At 27.2% G+C, this 21,608-nt stretch overlaps 2 protein-coding genes across 3 annotated transcripts; both read right to left on the bottom strand.

The window, feature by feature from the left end:
* Window positions 1–833: 833 nt before the first annotated feature.
* On the bottom strand, window positions 834–9,885 carry LOC114190001 (cucumisin-like). 2 transcript variants are annotated; one of them, XM_028078737.1, is made up of 10 exons: window positions 9,774–9,885; window positions 6,818–6,906; window positions 5,968–6,062; window positions 5,361–5,595; window positions 3,314–3,839; window positions 3,139–3,242; window positions 2,507–2,728; window positions 2,239–2,350; window positions 1,954–2,167; window positions 834–1,506 (listed from the first exon to the last, which is right to left on the bottom strand). In XM_028078737.1, the coding sequence occupies exons 1-10, from the start codon at window positions 9,858–9,860 to the stop codon at window positions 950–952; spliced, it is 2,241 nt and encodes a 746-aa protein (XP_027934538.1). In that variant the 5' UTR covers window positions 9,861–9,885; the 3' UTR covers window positions 834–949. The 2 variants fall into 2 exon arrangements, with proteins under 2 accessions (XP_027934538.1, XP_027934539.1); XM_028078738.1 differs by lacking the exon at window positions 5,968–6,062 and having other exon boundaries at window positions 9,774–9,871.
* Window positions 9,886–17,173: 7,288 nt separating this feature from the next.
* LOC114192618 (serine carboxypeptidase-like 45) lies at window positions 17,174–20,641 on the bottom strand. The gene is made up of 10 exons (XM_028082397.1): window positions 20,178–20,641; window positions 19,942–20,043; window positions 19,740–19,835; window positions 19,486–19,578; window positions 19,336–19,406; window positions 18,947–19,237; window positions 18,664–18,788; window positions 17,949–18,041; window positions 17,563–17,680; window positions 17,174–17,469 (listed from the first exon to the last, which is right to left on the bottom strand). Exons 1-10 carry the CDS (start codon window positions 20,425–20,427, stop codon window positions 17,311–17,313), a joined length of 1,398 nt encoding a protein of 465 aa, XP_027938198.1. The 5' UTR covers window positions 20,428–20,641; the 3' UTR covers window positions 17,174–17,310.
* Window positions 20,642–21,608: the final 967 nt, after the last annotated feature.

Genomic DNA, 21,608 nt, shown 5'->3' with positions numbered 1-21,608 from the left:
ATGATAATCAAGTTACAATTTAAAATCGACTATGAAAAATCTCATAGTACATTGTTTCCTCTTCTATATTAATAAAAATGGATATTAAAAAGATCATGAGATAAAAAATAATGCTAAATGTTAAACAAATAGTTCATTATCAAGTGAGATAAGAGAAAATTATCTTATTTATTTATTTAATAATGAAAGAGAAGATATGAAAAAAATTAGGACATAATTGATGAGTTTTTGTCTAATTTTTTTTAGTAACAAAAGAAAATAAATAAGTATGAGAAAAAAATACAATACATGAGAAACTCAAAAAATAATAAGAGATAAAATAAAAAAGATCTTAATAATTTTGATTCTTTATATATTTGATTTTATGTTTTATTATTTATTATTGTACTTCATAAAATAAATAAAAAATATTTAATTATATTTTATTATAATATTATTTAATTAAAAAAATACATATAATTTTAAAAAAATATTACAAATTTATATAATTAAAAAAACTAAATATAAAATAATGTAAAAAAATTAATAAAATTTGGGGGAGGGAGGCTGGCCAGGCCCCTTCTAACCTCTGCACGCGCCCGCATACACACACACACACATATATATATATATATATATATATATATATATATATATATATATATATATATATATATATATATATATATATATATATATAAAAGTAACAATAGTATTAATAATATTATTAAATAATAATATATTTATTATTATATTAATAATAATAATTAAAATATATGAATTTTAACTTTAAGACAAAAATTGTATTCTTTCATTTTGATATATTAAAATTTTATTTTTTATCTATCACATCATTCAAATCACTCACACAATTTCACAAATTTTACCTATAAATACTCACTTTCATCCTCTAATCCTTTTAAAAAAAATAACTCACATTTCACCATCTAATCCACTCAAATTTATTCTCTCACTCTCCCTCAGATTCTTCTTTTGAAGTAAACAAAGGAAAAACAACAATAGGGCTCCTTACTTGAAAAGTTTCATCGTCCCAAATCAAAGAACACGAAACTGTCTCCACATCAAGTGTCCCTTCAATCACAAGAGTGAAGGACTTCTTTTCACCCACATATGAGAAGGACATAACGTCTGGCTCTACTTTCAACTTTAACGAAGATGAAGGTACATTTAGCCTAGCTTTGTATATTGATGTGTTTGCTCCGACATTGGTAACGGTTCTATGAAAAGTGCTACTAAAAGGTATTGAAGTGTACATGGAAAGAGCAAAAGATGGCAGATTAAGATCCAAACCCATTCCATCATTAGGTTGTTGTGTACAACTACTATCATCGTTTGTAATAGTTTGCAAGTTTTTAGTATCATATCCTTGGCTGCATAGAAAGTTAACATAATCACTTTCATTTGCATCATAAACTAACCCAGGATTCAGTGCCTTCATAGGGTTGATCTGGCCAGCACCATAAGCAAATTCAGCTTCAGGATTTAGTAATGGACTCATTGGGGTAGCTGCAAAGAGAGAGAAAAACAACACACTTTGCATAACTCTATTTGTTTAGACAATATTACATGTTTACTTTCTTTGTTTATTACTAAATAAAAATAAGGATTAAATATGTCTTGGTCATTTTATCAGTAAAAATTGAAATTAGTCTATTTTTTAAATTTTGACACAATTTGGTCACTTAACTTTAGAAATGCGTAAATTTAGTCATTTTATCAATTTTTTTGTTGAGTTTATTTGATGTTTCAAACATATTTCATGATAATATTTGAATTATTAACACCATTAGACACATTTTCGCTTCAATATTAATTGAGAAACGCATTTAAAATGTCAAATAAATTTATAAGTTTGTTAGAAGGATTAAATCAATGTTTTTTTAAAACTGAAGGGTTAAATTAGTAAAAGTTTGAATGGAATAATGTGATTTAGGGTTTGAGAAGAGTGATTACCAGTGGTCATTAGTGCTGATTTGATTGAAGCAGGGGACCAATTAGGATGAAATGATTTGATATAAGCTGCTGCAGCAGTGGCATGAGGGCATGCCATTGAAGTGCCAGACATTATACTATACTCTGCAACTCCAATATCTCCTCTGACATTAAAAACAGGTGAAATTGGAGACCACGCAGCTAAAATGTCAACCCCTGGAGCAGCTAAATCAGGCTACAAAATCAAGAAAATGGTGAGAATAAGCAAACTATATCTTTGAAAATACAAATTGTTATGTATATTACCTTAAGAATGTTTGGAGTTATGGCATTTGGTCCTCTAGATGAGAATTGAGCTATGTAAGGGGCTTCTGAGTCTTCATCTTCATGACTCTTAAATATGGTAGCAGTGGGATTACTACAGTTAAGATAATATAAATTTGTTATTTGTATACACTAAAGAAAATGGTTTTTATGATCTTTATTGTGAAAACTTAACAGAAATTTTTGAAGTGGCATTTCAAAATTCATAAAACTGTAAAGAGAAAATATAGAAGAAGAAAATTAAATATACCTTGATCGACTTATGTAAGAATGTATGCGAGCCCCATCTATGTGGCGAAGGTGAACTACTGACCATCCATATGTAAATGCGACATCTTTTGGCACTAAACTTCTATATAAAATACCAGCTGCTCCAGAAACCAATCCCACATATGAAGATTCTTGCAAACCATCACACAAAACAATTTTTCCTTTCACCAAATTCTTGTCTAAGGAATTTTCTTGGCATAACCTAATAAGTAGTGATAATGTTAGGAGATAGTCCTGAAAATCACTAAATGTAATCGTAAAAGGATTAAATATATTTTTGTCTTCTTCAAGTGAAATTTGGAATTAGTTTATTTTTAAATTCTTTTGGTTCGATTTAATTTGCTAATTTTAAAAATAATTGAATTTAGTCATTTTAACCAAATTCTATTAAATTTATACGATATTTTTAAACAAACATGTATCACAATAGCAATCAAGTCATTTACATTATCTAATACATCTCCATTGTAATGTTAGCGCAGTAAAGTTAAAACATCTAAATTAGATAAACATTTTAAACATGAAGTAATTTCATTTTTCACTTAAAATTAAAGAATAAGAATCATATTTAACTCTAATTTATCATAAGAGATGAGGATTAGATTTTGGTACCGGGATATGGAACTGTTGTATCCACCAACGATGTTTGGTGCATTTCCAGCATAAATCAATGGATAGCTCTCGTAATTTGGATCAAATATATCAACCGAAACTCCCTAAATGTTGAGAATAGTTTAATTGAAGCAATAAAAAAAACATGAAAACAAAAAAAAAGAGTCTGAAATACCTGATAAACTGTGCCATCACCCAACCGAACACTGGTAAGAATCCTTCTGTCAATGGTGGTAGCTGCTACAGAAAGTGCCCATGGCGCATTTTTGGATATTGTATAATACTCTGGACCGCTGTTACCAGCAGAAGTGGACGTTAGTATACCTTTCTTCATAGCATGGAAAGCCCCAATGGCATTTATATCATTGAAATAGTCGTTGTATTGTACGTAGGTAGGTCCGATTGAAATGGAAATGATGTCAACACCATCTTCAATGGCTTCAACAAATGCTTGAAGAATGTCTGCATCATCACAGTAACCAGATGACCAACAAGGTTTGTAGACGGCAATGCGTGCTGACGGAACTCCTCCTCGTGCTGTTCCTGACGCAAGCCCAAAGAAACTTGCGAACTCAACTGGGTTTCCGCCAACAATGGATGCACAGTGAGTGCCATGTCCATTTGAATCCCTTGGAGATATGAAGTCATCTTCTTCTCCGTATGAATGGCTCGTACGAAAGTATTTAGCTCCAATTATTTTGCTGCAAAAAGTTGTCAAATGTTAAATTACTAATAGTGTCTTGCCTTATGTAATTTGTGGGATGATTTTAGTGTAAAAGTGATGAGAATTGTTTTAGATATGTCAAAATTAAATTACTTCTTTTTTATTCCATATAAACATAGGTTTTAAATAAATAATTTAAAGATTCAAATGTTGAGGTAGTTATCCAAATAGAAAAAAAAAAAACTTATTTTACTTTTATAATCTTTACAAAGGTTATTGAATAATGAATACGGAAGACTCGTAAACTCAATATTTCATGTTATATATATATATTATATATATATATATATATATATATATATATATATATATATGATTTCTGATGATTTCTGTTTCATTGTTCATTGTTGTTGAATTTATGGAATATAAATTTATGAAATAATTTCTTTTAAATAATAACTAATTAATTATCAATATATTTACTAAATTTGTGTGGATATGATTCTTGTTGATACTATTACGTATCAGTACATTTGTTAAGAAATGATTGATGAGAAACAGACATCACTAATTTTCAAAAATTAAGAGTTATTTTATCAATCACCAAAATGATGAAATTTACAAAATTTATGATTTTGTTTATGTGATGAATTGGAATAATGATGTAAAATGATGTAAACAACTGTTCAAGTTAATAAAAACTGTTAATTTTAAGATTTGTATGTATTATCCTATAAAAGATTGCATATGTGTTGAGTATGTACATTGAAGTATATTTAGTTAGTTGGCTTATTATGAATATGAAATGTATTTATTTTATGTAAAGTAAAACTTAAATACATTATCAAAGTCAATATACTTTGAAAGTGTCTCTAAATTAACTTTTGAGTTTGTTTATATGTTTGTTTTGGGTAACTATTTCATCAAATTCAATGATTTGAATTAAATGATTCAGTTTTAACTAAGTGTAATGGGCTTAGACTTTGCATTGGTAATGGATGAAAGGTTGATTATGAATGTTAAGTCATTTATACTTTAAAATTAATAATACAAAGGAATTCAATAAATTGGTTAAATATTCTCGTAATATGAGATTAGCGGCAATTAAATGAGATTACAATCACTATATTTGTGTCTATGTTGTCATTCACGTTACATGCTATATTATTGTTTAGTCAAATGATATAAGATGTGTCAACATTGAAGATGTATATTACAATATTATTAGAACATAAAAAGAAAGTTGTGTTCATTTTATTTTTATATACGTTGTTCTTAAAAGGGAAGAAAAGTCTCCATGTCACCATGAAAACAATTAAAGGAACTAAAAAGGAGAAAAGAAAATATTAACTATGGATAATGATATTTTAATTCATCTTTTTTGATCCACTTTTAGTCTATTATTTCAATTATCATTAGATCATCTATTTTGATTTTTTTTAATGATGTAATGCGATAATCTAATGATAATTGAAGTGATAAATTAGAAGTGGCTAAAAAAATGAGTTAAAATATCATTATCCACCTTCACTATTTATCAAAAGAAGATGTTATGTACTTGTTGCACGGAAAGTTATTGCAAGAGCCCTTCCATTTTTGTGGAGGAGGACCAAATCCTTCATCGTTAAAACTGTCGGATTCTGGCCAAATTCCAGTATCTATTACTCCAACAATTATGTCACTCTCTGCGCTTCTTCTCTTCACACACTCAGATAAACCTACGAAGTCCCAAGATCTTGTTGTCTGCAGTTCATTCCTTTTGTTTGGGAAAACAGAAACCACACCGTCCAATCCTAAAAAAATTAAAAAATAATTTTTTATCGATTAACTTAAAGTAATTTTTTATCAATTAATTTTTTTTTGAAAAACTGATAACTTTCTGTTATAACTTGAAGTAACTTTTTTAAGTGACTTTTCATTTTTTTAATTTTTCAATTTTTTTATATTTCAAAATTATTTGAAAACTGTTATCTCAAGTTTTAGATCGTAAAAGAAAATTATTAAAATATCATTGTTAAAAAAATATTAAAATAAATACACTTATAATAATTAATTAAAGAGAATAAATAAACGGAAACAAAATAATGTTTTTTCCAACACCCATAATAAAAAGGTAATTTGAGAATGAGATAGTGATTATGCATGCAGTGTAAATTAATGTATACCTGCCATTTTCACTGCTTCCTCTTCTGTTAGCTTTGCAACAAAACCATTTAAAATCTTCTTGTAGCTATGTAGCAAAATATCTGGGGTAAATTTGCTGCATGCAAGCCATTTCAAATGATAAATGTATTTCTTATTGTATTTTAGGAAATACCAACTTCAATATCAAATAATTTCTATTATATATATATATATATATATATATATATATATATATATATATATATATATTCTAATATAATTTTATATATTATTTAATTTTTCATATGGAAATATTTAGTTAACTTTTAATTTCAAATGTAAAAAAACTTAATTTATCAGTTAGTTTTTTTTTATTTGAAAAATCTTAGTCTCCTTACAATAATTTTAAATTTTTTTATCACAACATTAATTATAACATTTTTGTGACTTTATTCAAATAATTTTATTGAATTAACATGTCAATCATATTTACAGAATTATTATTTGATAATATGATTTGGCATGAAGGAAAAAAACTAACAAAAATGTATCTTTTTACATGGAATCATTCATAATATTAAATTTATATTTGTTGTAGTTTTTTTGTAAAAAATTATTTAGTTCATATTTAAATTAATAAAGAGCAGATATTAACATAGATACAAGTATAATATTCATTTAATGGGACAAAAATTCTAAATCTATAAAATATGTGAATAAAAATAAAAAATAAAGATGAATTTGTATTTTAAACAACATCTTATTTTATATTTAATTCCAATGAGTTATTCACACAAAAAAAAATCAAAATCAAATAATAAATTTAACCAAATTCTATCGGAATGAGTTAAAATAGTAGAAGAAACTTAAAAAGAAAATTGAATTAATAACCTGCCGGTGATATTTCGAAGCATAGTGATGTGAAGTGATTCCGTGGATTGGAAGCCTTTGGGAAGATCACCCATGTACACAATGTAGATCTTACAAACAAAATAAACAAAAACCATTATTTAGAATCTAAAATTTTGTTTTCATGTTAAATTAACGATATATTATAGTAATAAGGTATTCTCATTATAAAAGTTATTATTAATATTTTAATTTATTTTTTTAAGATTTATTTTATTATATATATATTTTTTAAAAATTCTAATATAAGTCTCTCGCATGTAAGGAAATGCATTTTGGATATTGAAAAAGCTTTAAGGTAATAATCACTTTCTATTTTTTTTTACATGACGACTAAGAACAGATAAATAAAAAATTTCAATTTTGAATTTCGGACCTCAACATTTTCATCATATTATTTCATGGTAAGCATTGTAAATAAATGGAAAAAATAGGCGGAACGTGGTTGAAAAAGGTGCGTCTTAATTAATGTTTTATTTGATGGTAGGTCAAAAATATGTCTTTAAAATCTTTTGATTTTCTTTTTCCTCCTCTTCCCTTCTTCTTTTTATTCTTCTTCCTCCTCTTCTCTTCTTTTTATTTTCTTATTCCTCTTTTTTTCTCATCCTCCTATTATCCCGTCTCTTTCCTCTCCTCCCTCGCTTTCTTATTGGTTTCTTATTCATTCTCTTCCTCTTCTTCTCTTACTATACAAACAAATTTCACCGGACTTTGCAAAAAAATTATCCTTCATTTTATCGACAAATTTACAAATAGAAATATATGTCACCAATAAGAATTATTGACAAAATTGACCATCGGATACACTATTGACGAAATTGATCATCAGATACATTATTGACGAAATTGACTATCAGATACATCACTGACGAGATTGATTGTTGCATACATTACCAACGAAAGTATTCGTCAATAATATAGATTCTAATTTATCGACGAATCTTACCAACAAATTTTATCCATATAACGTTACTAGCAGAAATATCTATCAATAATTTAAATTCTAAAATCCACTAGTAAATTTGGGTTTACAAACGACTTTATTTTCATTGGTAAAATTTCATTAATAAAAAAAAATTCTTGTAGTATGAAAAATATATAGTTTTTATATTGAAATAAGCTAAGGTTATATACTATGTACTTAGAAGACATTTGGTTCTTCAAGGAGACTCTTAGCCTTTATATTGAAATTAGTTCAAGGTTAGAAAGTTGTGTTTAACTTTATAAAATGTTGATCTTTCTATGTAAGATTTGTGACTATATAAGATATTGTTCGATCATAATTAAGTACATAAAATAAGAAGCTTTGTTTGGCGTTTGGACTAAGTAAAACTTGAAGGCCGAGGCCTCTAAAAGTAATCTGGAGGAATTTTAGATTAAAAATTAATTATTACACTCTTAGCACTTTAATAGAGATGTTAAAGTGAGGCAACTTGGTTCACACATGTTGGTTCACCATGGGTTAAATTAAAAAAGGTCAGCTTAATCCGACTCATTTTTTTGTTAACAAATTTTGTAACCCGACTAGACCCACCACAAGTTGGTGAGTTACTTGTTGATTAACTTATGTTTTGTTTTTTCAATTTATTTTATATATTTATATATTTACTGTAGTACAAGAAAAATTGATTGACTAAATTCATTTTTTTATATTAGTAGAACCAAAGTGTTTACCTAGTACTTCAAATATCATGATAAAAATAGTAGCTAAAAATTAAAGTACCAATGTATAAAATTTGACAAACAAATAAATTATAGATCAAAATTATTCAAATATTATTGAACAATATTCTAGTACTTAAAATGATCAAATTATGAATCTCTATAGTTAAAAGTAGTAAATAATTTTAATTATATATAAAATCATAAAAAATGGTAAAAAATTAATAAATTATTTTTTTGTGAGTTACGGACCAACCCATATTCAATCCAGCTCAAACGTGTTTAACATGTGAGTTAAATGAAACAAGCTCACTTCAACCTACATCAAAGTAAAAAACTTAAATTTTTTCAACCCAATCTACTTCGAACATGAACCGATTTATTTGACCAATTAGAACTCATTTTAAGATCTACCTTAAATGGTTTGGAACCTATTTGTAATAATTGATAAATATAATAATTTTTCTATACTTCTAATAATTTTGTCATTAAAAAGTAATAATTTATTAAGTGAATAAAAGATAAAATCACTTTTTTAATACTTTCTATCTTAATATATATATATATATATATCAAAACAATATTATAATGTGATCTATAATAATAGAGATGACTTAATATAACCTAATAAATCAAAATTTCCGCTAATTATTAGGTAGGTGGGTGTAACTATTGAAAAATAAACATTCTAGTCCTTCAAATTTATAGCAAAATTAATGTGTAAATAAAGAGTTTTATATTAGTATTAATTTCTGACATGTATAATTTTTTTTCAATATCTTAATAATTATTTTAAAAGTTATATTTTATCAGTAATATTATTTATACCGATTATTAATAGTTATTAATATTTTTTTCTGATAAAAAAAATACTGATTAATAATATAAATTTTTATACACACACTCGAAATTTCGAGATAATTAATATTTTTCCCGCTTTTCCAAAACATAACTAATTGCTTATACCGCCATAAAAAGTTAAAATTTGAACAACAATTAGCATTCTGTTTTAGATATTCCGACAGATCGAAGAGATAGAAAGTTTTGGGCAAAATATTATAAAGGTCAAATAAAAATAAAAAATATCACTATTCTCAAAAGATGATGCATGAACAAATATACATATTTCTTCAAGATCAGTGTATGATTCAAATGTTTTCTTAGAAAATATTTTTAATTTTTTTTTTTTTACCTAAAGCTGTTTGAAAGATGATAAAAGAAACTATATGTTATAATTTGTAAAGTGAAACTTCACCTTATGAAAGTTAATATTTACCTTTCGTTCATCTTGTGAATATGTTTGAGCCAAAAGAAGAAAACACTTAAGTATTAGAAGGAGACTCCATAAGCGAAGAGATATCATCTTTTTTGCACTGCAAATTTATATATCCAATAACTTCTTCTTAAGAGTATATATACATGTTTATAGGGTACAACTTGGTTGTTAATACTTAGAATAAATCCAATAACTTAATTATATTTTTGTTTGCATTCTTCAGTCACACCAATAATCAACAACCAATGGAATGATATTTTTCTCTACAACTTGGGCTTACACACCTAACAAAACTGTTATTAAAACTTCCGATGAAAGTATGCATTTGATAAACTAAGAATTTGTACGATTAAGCAATTTAAATAAGACCATTTCTAGGAAATATATCAAATTGGTGTTGACTTAGTCTTAAAACTAACAACTCATCGAGATGTTTTTATTTTTTACAATATTCCATTGATCTTACGACATTTGGATCACAAGATTATGAGCAAAAGAAAATCTTAGCTTAAGATAATTTTTTATTTGATTTAAAATTATGAGATTAACGATGAAGATTATCACTAATTTTAGAGTTTATTCTAATTGATTCTTATATGTATGTTAACTATCAATAGGTAATAGTGGAAAATATCTTAATAATGTTGAAATTTCTTATTGTTGACATCCCATCCACAAGTAATGGCCTGGTCTAGCCATTTATAACCACTTCACATTGTAACATATTCATCATGTCATAGCCCAATTTCTTTAAATAAATCTATTCTCACTAGCGGCATGAGTTTTCACCCATTCTCAACTATGCAACAATATACAATAATCATTAGTCTTCATATCAATGACAACAACTATGTAAGGGTAACAATTGGGACCAAACTAATTCAACATAGAAACTGGTTTATTATGCATAGGGACATTGGTCTTTCCCCTCTCCTTGATTGACTTCCATGTAGAAGAACTATTATGCATAGAATGAATGAAATCAACATGCTTAAACTATGATGGGTCATGCTTTGTAGACCTACCAAGTCTATTTGCTCAATTTTGTGAGATCCCTCGCTTTATTCATTGGTGCACATATATTGATGTCATATTGAGATATGTAATTTAATTTGTCATTAATTATCACTTTACCTATAATGTTAACTTCTTTAAATTGATTTAAAATGATGTCAAGTTCAACAATTCATACAATGAACTACATGATGACATATAAGAAAAAATAAGTTTGGTCCATATAACATGAACTTGCATTCAATGGTATGCTATTGAGTTCACATCACACTGATTTGCATGCATATGGTAAACCTTGTGTACATTTTAGTATACAACCACAATGTACACTATAAATACCAACATGTATAATGTCATGATATCATTGACTAGGCTAATGCAATTAATTACGACAGAGCCCATACCCAAGATAAGATGGAAGCCTAAGACCCAATACAAAGCTTAGGAAGGATCATGACGAGCAACAACTAAATTGTCCCAAGAAACTTTGCAAAATATGATAGCTAATCTAATAGAGGTGCAATTACATAATAGGATCCAACAAGTTGAGACTCGCACGAAATAGGTGCTACTCACATGTATTATTTGCTTGGAATAATGATAAGGCCAATTGTTAGACTTTGAATAAAAGATTCAAAATCTTAGTTACCTTGTTTTCTTTATAAAGAATCTGGGAATGAATGAAATAGACTGGATATGGGTATGAGTATGAGAAATCCTCAACTTTTTCAATTGGGTATGGGGATGGGTATGAGGATGTACATATCCCCGCCACAATACCCGTCCCCGCAACATCTCCCACCCCATTTAAATTATTAAAATAATCACAATTAATTAAGTAACCATATATATATATATATACTTTCTATTTTTTATTTCTTCTAATTATTTGGTTTGTCATGAAATTCATTCGTATCTCCAATATACTTTTCATCTTATCATAACCTTTATGTAATTATGTTAAAAGGATGTATGTCAATTAAAAAAAATTTATGTCTCACATTTGAATATTTATATTATTTTTTAATATTTATATTTATTATATATTTTTCTTTAACATGAGAATGTTGAATACTCTCAATTTAAGTGTTTAATAGCATAAACCTTTCATTTACTAGTAAATATTGGAAAAAAAAATTATTTACTTATTATTATTCATTTTTGTTTCATTTGAATAACTCTTTTGTTTCGTTAAAACAATTTTCGTTATTTATCAACCATTGAGTATATATATGATATGTTGATATTTGAAAAGTGTTCTTAGATCTCTAAGGTATTTTTCATCTTATCATACCCTTAATTATACATTTGTTTCTCATTGTGTGATTTCTTTCAATAGTCTCTCAAATTGTTTCTAAGACACTCATTTGTTAATTTTTGTTATATTTTTATTTGTTGTTTATTTTCATCATGTAGAATATTATTTCGATATATTTTATCTAATTATTTTTTATTTTCTAACTCATTATCAATTATATTGTAATTTATTTTTGTACTATAATTGTATAAATAACTTTTATTTACTACAATATAAAAATTTAATGTAATTGTCATGAATATTTTTTATCACCATCGAACATATATTTTATTATTATGTTTATTATTTATTCTTTGCATCATTTTGATCAAGTGATGTATTATAACTTTTATTAGTGTATAAAAAAGAGATTTATTAGAATTTAAAAAATTCAAGTAAACAAACATTTAAAATACATTTTAATTTGAATATTTGTTTTCCTTTTATATTTTTTTAAAAATATTTTTAAATTTTATCAACTAGGTTTCATTAATGTTTGTAAATTTAATAAATGTTTTGGTTCTCATAAAATTTATTTGGTATTCTAATATAAAATGTAAACAATTATAATTTATTTCAAAGTATTTGATATGAAAGAAACAATCATCCTCCTAATATTGAATATTTCATAATATTGTGTTTCCTTTACGTAATTTTTTATTATTTTATAAAAATTAATTAAAATTAATATTGAAGTATAAGAAAACGGATACGGGTATGGGTACAAGATTATACTTATTATCCGGTGGGGATGATGATGAGACAAAAGTTTGATACCCGTTGAATTTGGGTATGGGGATGGGGATGAATTTTTTTTACGGAGATGGGTATGGGCAGTGGCGGAACTTGGACTAAAATTGTAGGGGGGCCAAATTAGATTTGTTATATATAATTTTTTTTAGAAGAAAAACTATTCATTTTTTTCTCTTCATTTCCTCTTCTTATAACAAATAGTAGAATTCAAAAAAATATTACTATCATTCGCTATTATATCATGATACCAATTCATGAATACCATTTTAGATAAGGCATTCATATCTCATCAATTTGATTTGGTGGTATTGTCAAATTTGATGTGGTTTTTTCCGGATCACGTTCTATTGAATTGTTAAATTCATTATATGTAACTTTGATAACTTTAGAGATTTGTTTTATATTGTCTTAAATTCTTGGTTCTTATTAAATTTCTCAAGCTTAGTTAACGTAAATGCATTTCTTTTTCATCTTCATCACAAACCTTTCTCTTTGAAAAAAGGAATCAATTTTTTTACTTTTTATCATAATCTTTCTAATATAAATTTATCACCCCTTACCTATTTAGAAAAAATAAAATTTATATTCACAAATCACAATTATCACAATGCAAAACATAACAAAACTCATACTACTTTAATTAAATAAGCAATACTGTATAAATTCAAAACTTAAAAAAAAATACCATAGGTAGCGAAAAACACAAAATCCCTAAATTTCATAATTAAGGATTATAATAATTTAGAAAAAATTATAATTAGGGTTCATACCAATTTCATAAAAGAATCCCTAAAATCATAATTAGGGGTTATATTAATTTGGGATAAACTTAATTTGGAAGAAACATCCTAAAAAGAATCATAAACTAACATACATAAATCATAATAAGATACTAACATTGATTTGTGATAGATCATGCAAGAATGTATACATGAATCTCGATCTATGTGTTTCCAACCTCTATTTCCCAACCTTTGTATTTATCTCTCTTCACAGACTTTCATGATAATTTACATGATGGAAAGATCTTATAGTAAGAAAAAAACCCTAATCTCTTTTATAAATTAATGTCTCTATTAAAATTTTTTATTTTATCTTTTATTATAATTTTCCATAATATAATTTTAATATAAATAATATATAATATAATTTTAAAAAATATATAAATATATATAAAAAAAATTAAAAAAAAAATGGGGGAGCCGTGGCTCCCCCTGTCACATCCTAGTTTCGCTAGTGGGTATGGGATAGCGAAACCGTCTCCTTCCCGTCCCGTTGTCATCCCTAGTGTCAAGTCCCTGGTATGACACGTGACAATGTTAGTGTCACGTGACAGAATAGTGTCACGTGTTAGTATTATTGTCAAATTTTATTGTCTTGATCTCAATTTAGTCCTCATATATGTCTTCTTGATTCAATTTAGTCCTCACTTTTATGTCTTTGATTCAATTTTGTCCCAAATTTTTTAATCCATTTTTTTATAAGATTAAAACTAAAGTATAAATATTGTTTACAAAATTAAGTATTGATATTTATATTAAAATTTAGTGATTAAAAAAATGATTAACAAAATATGGGTTAATAATATATAATATGAAATATGTAAAAAGTCATTTTTAATAAAAAATATTAATATAACATTCATACAAATAATAAATTTGTTCTCGAATTGGAGAAAGACAATATTGTTTTTTTTTTATAAAAAAAGTAATAATTAACAAAATATGAGTTAATATCATACAATAACGTAATATGTTAAAAGTTCATTTTTAATAAAAAATATTCATATTAAATTCATACAAATAATAAATTTGGTTTCAAATTGGAGAGAGAGAGTATTATTCTATTTTGAAAAAAAAGTAATAATTAACAAAAACATTAGTTAATAATATACAATAATGTAATATTTTAAAAAGTTTTTTTTAACAAATATTAATATAACATTTATACAAATAATAAATTTGGTCTAGAATCAGAGAGAGAGAGGCAATATTGCTCTATTTTGAATAAAAAATTGGGTGACAATGTTGTTCTATTAGTATAACATTTTTTTACCACTAAATTTTAATATAAATATCAATTCTTAATTTTTAAAAAGTATTTATACTTAATTATTTTTAATCTTAAAAAATGAATTAAAAAATATGTTTCAATTATTAAATAAATGGAATAAAATTGAATCAAAGACACAAAAGTGAAGACTAAATTGAATCAAGAAAACATATATGGAAATTATATTAAAATAAAGATAATCACATTTGATGATGACACTGATACATGACATTATCCTAAAACTAATTAATAGGTATGATCATATAAGTAGAGTTTGAAGGTCATAACATCAATTATCGACTTAAAGCTAATTAGAAACTCCACGTGAGTTTAGCACCAAGTACATCAATTCTCAAATACACTAAGTCTTTCAAAATTTATCATATTGACATTAATTTTATAAGATTTAGTTAAAGGTTCATTCTGTGCGGAGTAAATATAAATATGAAAAATGATAGTATTACTTTATTACTTTAGTTTGGTTAAAAAATAAAAAGAAAAACAATCTATTTAAATTCTAATTATAAAAACTGTCAAATTTATTAATTTTTTTTTGTCAAAATATAATTTTCCTATAAATACATGATCTCCTTATTTTAGAGAAAAACTTCACGCACGTGAAAGATTTATCTTTTAACTTAGTTGTTAAGAGGAGAAACTACTATTATTTCATGAAAGACTTTTAGCACTTTCATGTATTTATGTGCAATGATGATAATATATCAGAAGAGTTCTTTCCTCTTTTTAATTCTTATTACTTTCATGATAGTGGTTTCCTTTCAACAAAATCATAAGGCCTGTCCAAATTTTACTTTATTTATAAGTTGATTATATCACACAAAAATAAATTTAAAGTTTTTTTTTCAATATTTTTGTGATATATTTTAAACTAATTAACGCATCACATATTTTAGACATTAATTTTGACACGTATCTAGAAAGATGTTTACCGAACCAAGTTTATTTTAATTTTCTTCTCTTACATTTATTTTCCTTGAATTGATAGGAATTTTATTTATTTTGTCTACAAATTGGATTTAAGACAATGTTTGAATCCGAGACTTGGAAAGAAACAATAAAGTTAAATAAACTCACACTTCCCTATACAATTCACTTTATTATACGCATGTGTATAATTTTTTTCTAATTCAAAGTTGACCGTAAGAAAATATGAAAACACTAAAATCAATTTCACTATATGAATATCATTTACTTTGTCGATTAATTAATGGTGATTATGTTTTGTTTGCATTATTCTTAAAAAGAATGAGACAATAAAAAAATTTAAAGTAAAGAAAATAAAGTTTTTAGATAAATTAAAATTTAATCATAGAAAAAACAAAACAAACCATGACTAATGGTATAGGGATCATACTTCTCGCATCACCTTCTTTCTTACATAATCAATTAAGGTCAACTTCTTAATGTAACTCCTTAATTTCAGCCTGAAATTTATTTTTCATAATTTCTTGACGCACTTTTATAAATTTTTGTATTTTTTAATTGTCTAACCAGGAATGATTTTGTATAAAGTTAGATAAAATTGATTTTGTATATTTTGTTTTTATCAATATTTAGAAGTCGACACAAGCACGAATTCAATGGTACGGGTAGTAGTTTTCTCATATCTTACACGTTGGATAAATATTCGTCTTGTACTTATATCTATGTTTGTCGGATATCTATTATGTGGATACTCACATAATTTTTGAATATCCATGGATATCCACATATATCTATGGATATTTAAAAAAAAATAAAAATAAATATTTAACAATATATTTTAATCGTAAATTTAAATAAAATACAATACATAATATTCATACATTTCAAACAAAATCCAAATAACCCATTTAAACAGTGTTGAATGAAAGTTTACAAAGAAATGATTTTTTTTAAACTAATTGATAAAAAAATAACTCATTCAAAATCAACATGTTAATAATTTAATTATGTTTTTTTAATTTTTTTTAATTTAAATTACAGTATAGCAGGTACGAGTATCCACATGTAGGTATACTGTGATACCCGTACCTGCCCCGTCAACATGCAGGTATAAAAAATATCCACGCGAGTATCCATTTATAATATTTATTTCCTACCTGTTGCGAGTTTTATCCGTGGATATTTGCAGGTACGTATTTTTTTTACATCCTTATACAAAAGTATATAGATAAAGTTACTCTATTTTGTACTAGGCTTGGTTTTGTTGTATGTGTTTTCTGCCTTTCACTTGTTTGAGGAATGGCGTGAACGAAATTAGTTGAGAGAAATCCATGCAACATTCACTCCAAAAGGAAACAATTATGCAGAAAGATAGAAGGAATGTTGACAACAATTGAAAGATGATCCATTGAGAATAATGAGTTTATGTGAGGGTTTTGGAAACTTTTCTTATTGAGCTAAGAACACCTCTGTTATTCATATTTGAAAGAATGGTTGTGGAAGTGGTTTTCCTTCCAAAAATGCTTTGAGTAGCACCAGTGATCTCTCTGGCTGGGAAAATGGAGCTTCATGAGCAGCTCCTCTTACAGTGGCAAATGATAAGATGTCTCCATATACTTGTGTCCAACCAGCCACCTGAAAATTATCAGAAAAGGTTTGATTGAGTTCAATCACAGAACTAAAATGCAGTGAAAATTTTCAGGGTCTTCATGCATTAAAAGTCTTAACCTGTCTTCCCTCAAACCAGGTTCTGTATGACACTGTTGTGTTAAGTCCAAAGTTCTTGGCCAATCCATTTACCAGTGATCTTGTACCAATTAATGGGATCACTGAATCTTGATCTCCACTGCAGTAAGAGAAGAAATTGTTTTGCTTTACTTAAAAGAATATTGGCATAAATAACTGTGACAGGAATGTGGTGCATAGACATAATAAAGTGAACATCTGATTTCATGTTAGATTAACTCAAACACATATTCATCATCTGCAACCAAATTCAAGTTACTTTGATAACTTACATGCTTCACATATGAAATGTGAGTTCGAAAATACAAATACTGAACCAAACATGTACTAAAATTTCAGTAATAGAAAGAAACCAAAAACTCATTTACCTGTATACCAGAACCCTGATACCAGACTTAGCAAGTGCACCTAGAATAGAAATAGTTGGAATCTCTAGATTCTGCATGTCATATTTAAGAATACTGTGACAGGAAAAAATATTAGTAGCTATCCAAAAGTCTCAGAAAAGGAGAACATTTTTTGTATTGTATTAACAAGCACCCTGATCTTGAAAGTTTGGTGCTAGATGAAATAGGGTAGAGCTTATGTTTTGTCCCTCTCTTTTTCATTACACTATTTTTGGTGAAACTAGAATTCTCTAATCTTTGGAACTTGAGATCAAACATTAAAGGGGAAAATTGTGATGGGTTTTTCAAGAGAGGATTTACAGAAGAAATAACCTATATAAGAAATTAACATTAACTCCGACCCAAATCCTTAAGATAATTGATTAATCGATCTTCTCTCTTCTCTCTTACAAGATGTTCACTCAATGTTTTCAGTCATATCTCCTTTACTCAAGCATCTATTCTTTCTAACATTCTCAATCTTTTGCTAGTTTTCTCTTTAAAAGTAGAATCTATATGTTACATATGATCCTATCCTAATCAAACACTCCATGAATGACTTTTGGACTGTGTTTGAGATTATAATATATAAGTAGGTATAAATCTTATCTTAAACTGGTTTTATAAAGTTGAGTTACACTTAAAATTAAAAAGTTGTAACTTATAGTTTTGCCATCTTTTAGGCAACAAAACTTACTCGCTGCAAACTGACCATGAAGTGATCCCTACCAGCTTAGCATGAAGAGCTTCTTGCACGTCTTTCCTATTCAAATAAGCAGTAGTTTCATCTTCCACACAAACATCTATCTTTGCTCCCTCTTGCTGCATAAGAGATCAAAGCATGCAAAACAAATAAGCAGGAAAACATATTATGACATGTTTGGACAAGTATAGAAAATTAAACTCTCGAGTAAAACTTGTCAAATAGGTTCTTGAAGAAAAACCAATTAAGATAGACACAAAATGGATGAAACATGTACCAGTTGAGTCATTTGATTCAGCACATAAGCCTGTTGATCTACTGATGAAAGACACACATCAAGTGTAACATCATATGTATCAATGTATCTACTAACTTCTGTTGACACCAGCCTATTTACCCCTGAACAAATGGGGGTAAGTGTCCCACTTTGATGTTGTCTCCTAATTTGGGAATAGTTGCATACTTTGGTGAAGATTTCGTAAGTTGAATCTGATATTAGGCCATGGGACCAGAAAAACTCAGCTCTAGAGTTGAAATCCGTGTTAAATTCCAGAAGAGGATTCCCTATCTGCATGTGTAGAATATGAGAAACAAGTGGTGCTGTTCAAGTTAACAAAAAATTGCTTCTTATGTATCAATCATTAAAAATATCTCCTGTGTACTCACTGCTATTCCCTTGAGATTGAACTTGGTTTTGGTTTTAACAATGAGTTGTGCAAGTTGGGGTGCATAGTGACCTGAAAACTAGTGTGCATCATCTCACAGAAACAACACAAAATGAAACATTATTCATTGACCACAGACATATGTTACTACCTGCATAGCTTTCTCCTGTGATAAAGAAATCATTGTTTTTGAACTCTGGGAACTTAGTGAACCAACGCTGCAGGAAAACAAGATTGTCCCTTGCTGTAAGGAAGTAGAACCACACATCAGATTCTGAGAAATGTGACATCATAGTTTGTTCCACATCAATTCAGTTCAAAACTTGTTAGCAGCTAAACCTTGACTCATTTAGTACTATTCACATGCTACTTTTACAAAATGCAATGGAAGAAGAGAAGAAGAACCTGTCATTTCATCATTCACATAGTCATAGAAAGAATAGTTAGCAGAGTAGGAGAAACCAACACCAGCTGGTGATTCCAAGTACAGAACATTTGCCTCTGCAACAAGGACAAACTCAAATCAATAAACAATCTTGATTAAACCTAAAAGGTCATTATCATATTCCAATAAAAAGTACAAGATTTGCCGAGTTTTTTGGATTACCTTTGTTCCAGCTAAATTCATTTTTCAAAAGTCCATTTTCACTTGGTTTGAAAGGGCCATGCTCAACAAAAGCTCCAGCTCCAACAGAAGAACAACCAGGCCCTTCAAAACCCAAAAAGCATCTTAATTGCTTCTTCCACTGAATCTAAAGGGTTTGGTTAAGATTCCAAAACCAAAATCAAGAACAAAAAAAAAAAAAGAAATTTTGTCATTTACACTACAGCATATACCAATACCTCCATTTAACCATAGAACTAATGGCTTTGAAGCTGGTTCCACTTCTGCTTCAACAAAGTAGTAAAACAAAGCTCTCTTCTGCTTCTCATCCACTGTAATGTAACCTGCATATTGCTGGAATTTGACTGGTGGCTGCCCTGGCAAAGTGCTTATCTTATCAGCTTGTGAACCTGAGTTCACTCCCACAACACCTTGTGCTATAACAAATAACAGTGATGCTGCAAGCATAACAAATGACTGAGACATCATAGTAAGATCTGAGAAGGTGTTGTTGGTTTGAGGATGCTTGTGTCTGTGTTTGTGTGTGTATGTTCTTTGAAGGTTGAAGGCAGAGTAAGGAATATAGTAAGGGTCTATGTGAAAATGATTATTATAGTACTGTGGTATGTGTTAGTGTGCATGTTGGGTCCATGACTCTGAAACCAGTTTTGGTGGTGACCCCAATGTCTTGAATCTTGGAGCTTCGTTATTAGTACAATTTTGCTCATTCAAAGTTAAATTGATGGTTAAAATAATTGTTTTTAAAGGATAACAAATATGTGAAAATCTGGTCATGCTTACTTTGTTCTGATCATGATTAGTATTTTCACTTTTGAGTTGTGTTTAGAATTGAATACTAAAAAAGTATGAACATCTGCATCATGTTTATTGATAAAAAAAACAAAAAAAAAAAGCATGAGATTGTTTGGTTGGAGTTCACACTTGCAGCAATTTGAAAAGTGTGTCATAGCTGACTAATCAACTAAGTCACGGGGCATTATATTGCAGATGGATAGAGAAAGACGATAGCAATAAGACAACAATGGTTGGTGATGAAGCAATCACTTTCCTCTTCTTCAAGTCTTCCACTTTTGTCTATATTTATTCGTGTAAAAAAAATTAAGAGTTATAGGTTATCAAAGTTTTTAACAAAGTTTCCTATTCAGATAAAAAAAACATTATTTTATTATTTTATTTTGATTAAAAAATAAAAATTTAATCTGTTTTAATTCTTAGAAACTTTGTTAAATTTGTCAAAAGTTTTTTTTAAGAGATAATTTTCCAAAAATTAATACTAATTTATGTTTGTGACTTATCATTTATCCCATAAAGGGTGAAGTAGTTTTTATTTTATGGTACACTTTTGTATGTTTAACCGTGCATACTTACCGACTTTTTCTGTATGTTTTTTATTTTTTTTTATAAAATAGTATAATTGTTATTTTATTTTTCTAAATAAATTTTAAAAATATATATTTAACTATTACAATTATATATTATATATATGTATTATAGAAATAAAAAGTTTAATCATGTAAAAATAGTGTAATGAATTGAAATTAATTTCTGTCATATTAATTTTATAATGTGATTTTTCTATTCTTTCTCTTTTACTTTTAATTTATGCATACCGACTAAATTATGATATTAGATATTTCTATATTTTTTAA

This window comes from Vigna unguiculata, chromosome 7, assembly GCF_004118075.2.
Source record: "Vigna unguiculata cultivar IT97K-499-35 chromosome 7, ASM411807v1, whole genome shotgun sequence".
Classification (NCBI taxonomy): Eukaryota; Viridiplantae; Streptophyta; class Magnoliopsida; order Fabales; family Fabaceae; genus Vigna; species Vigna unguiculata.
The sequence above is the reverse complement of the archived record's forward strand: the minus strand, read 5'-3'. Positions and strand labels throughout refer to the sequence as shown.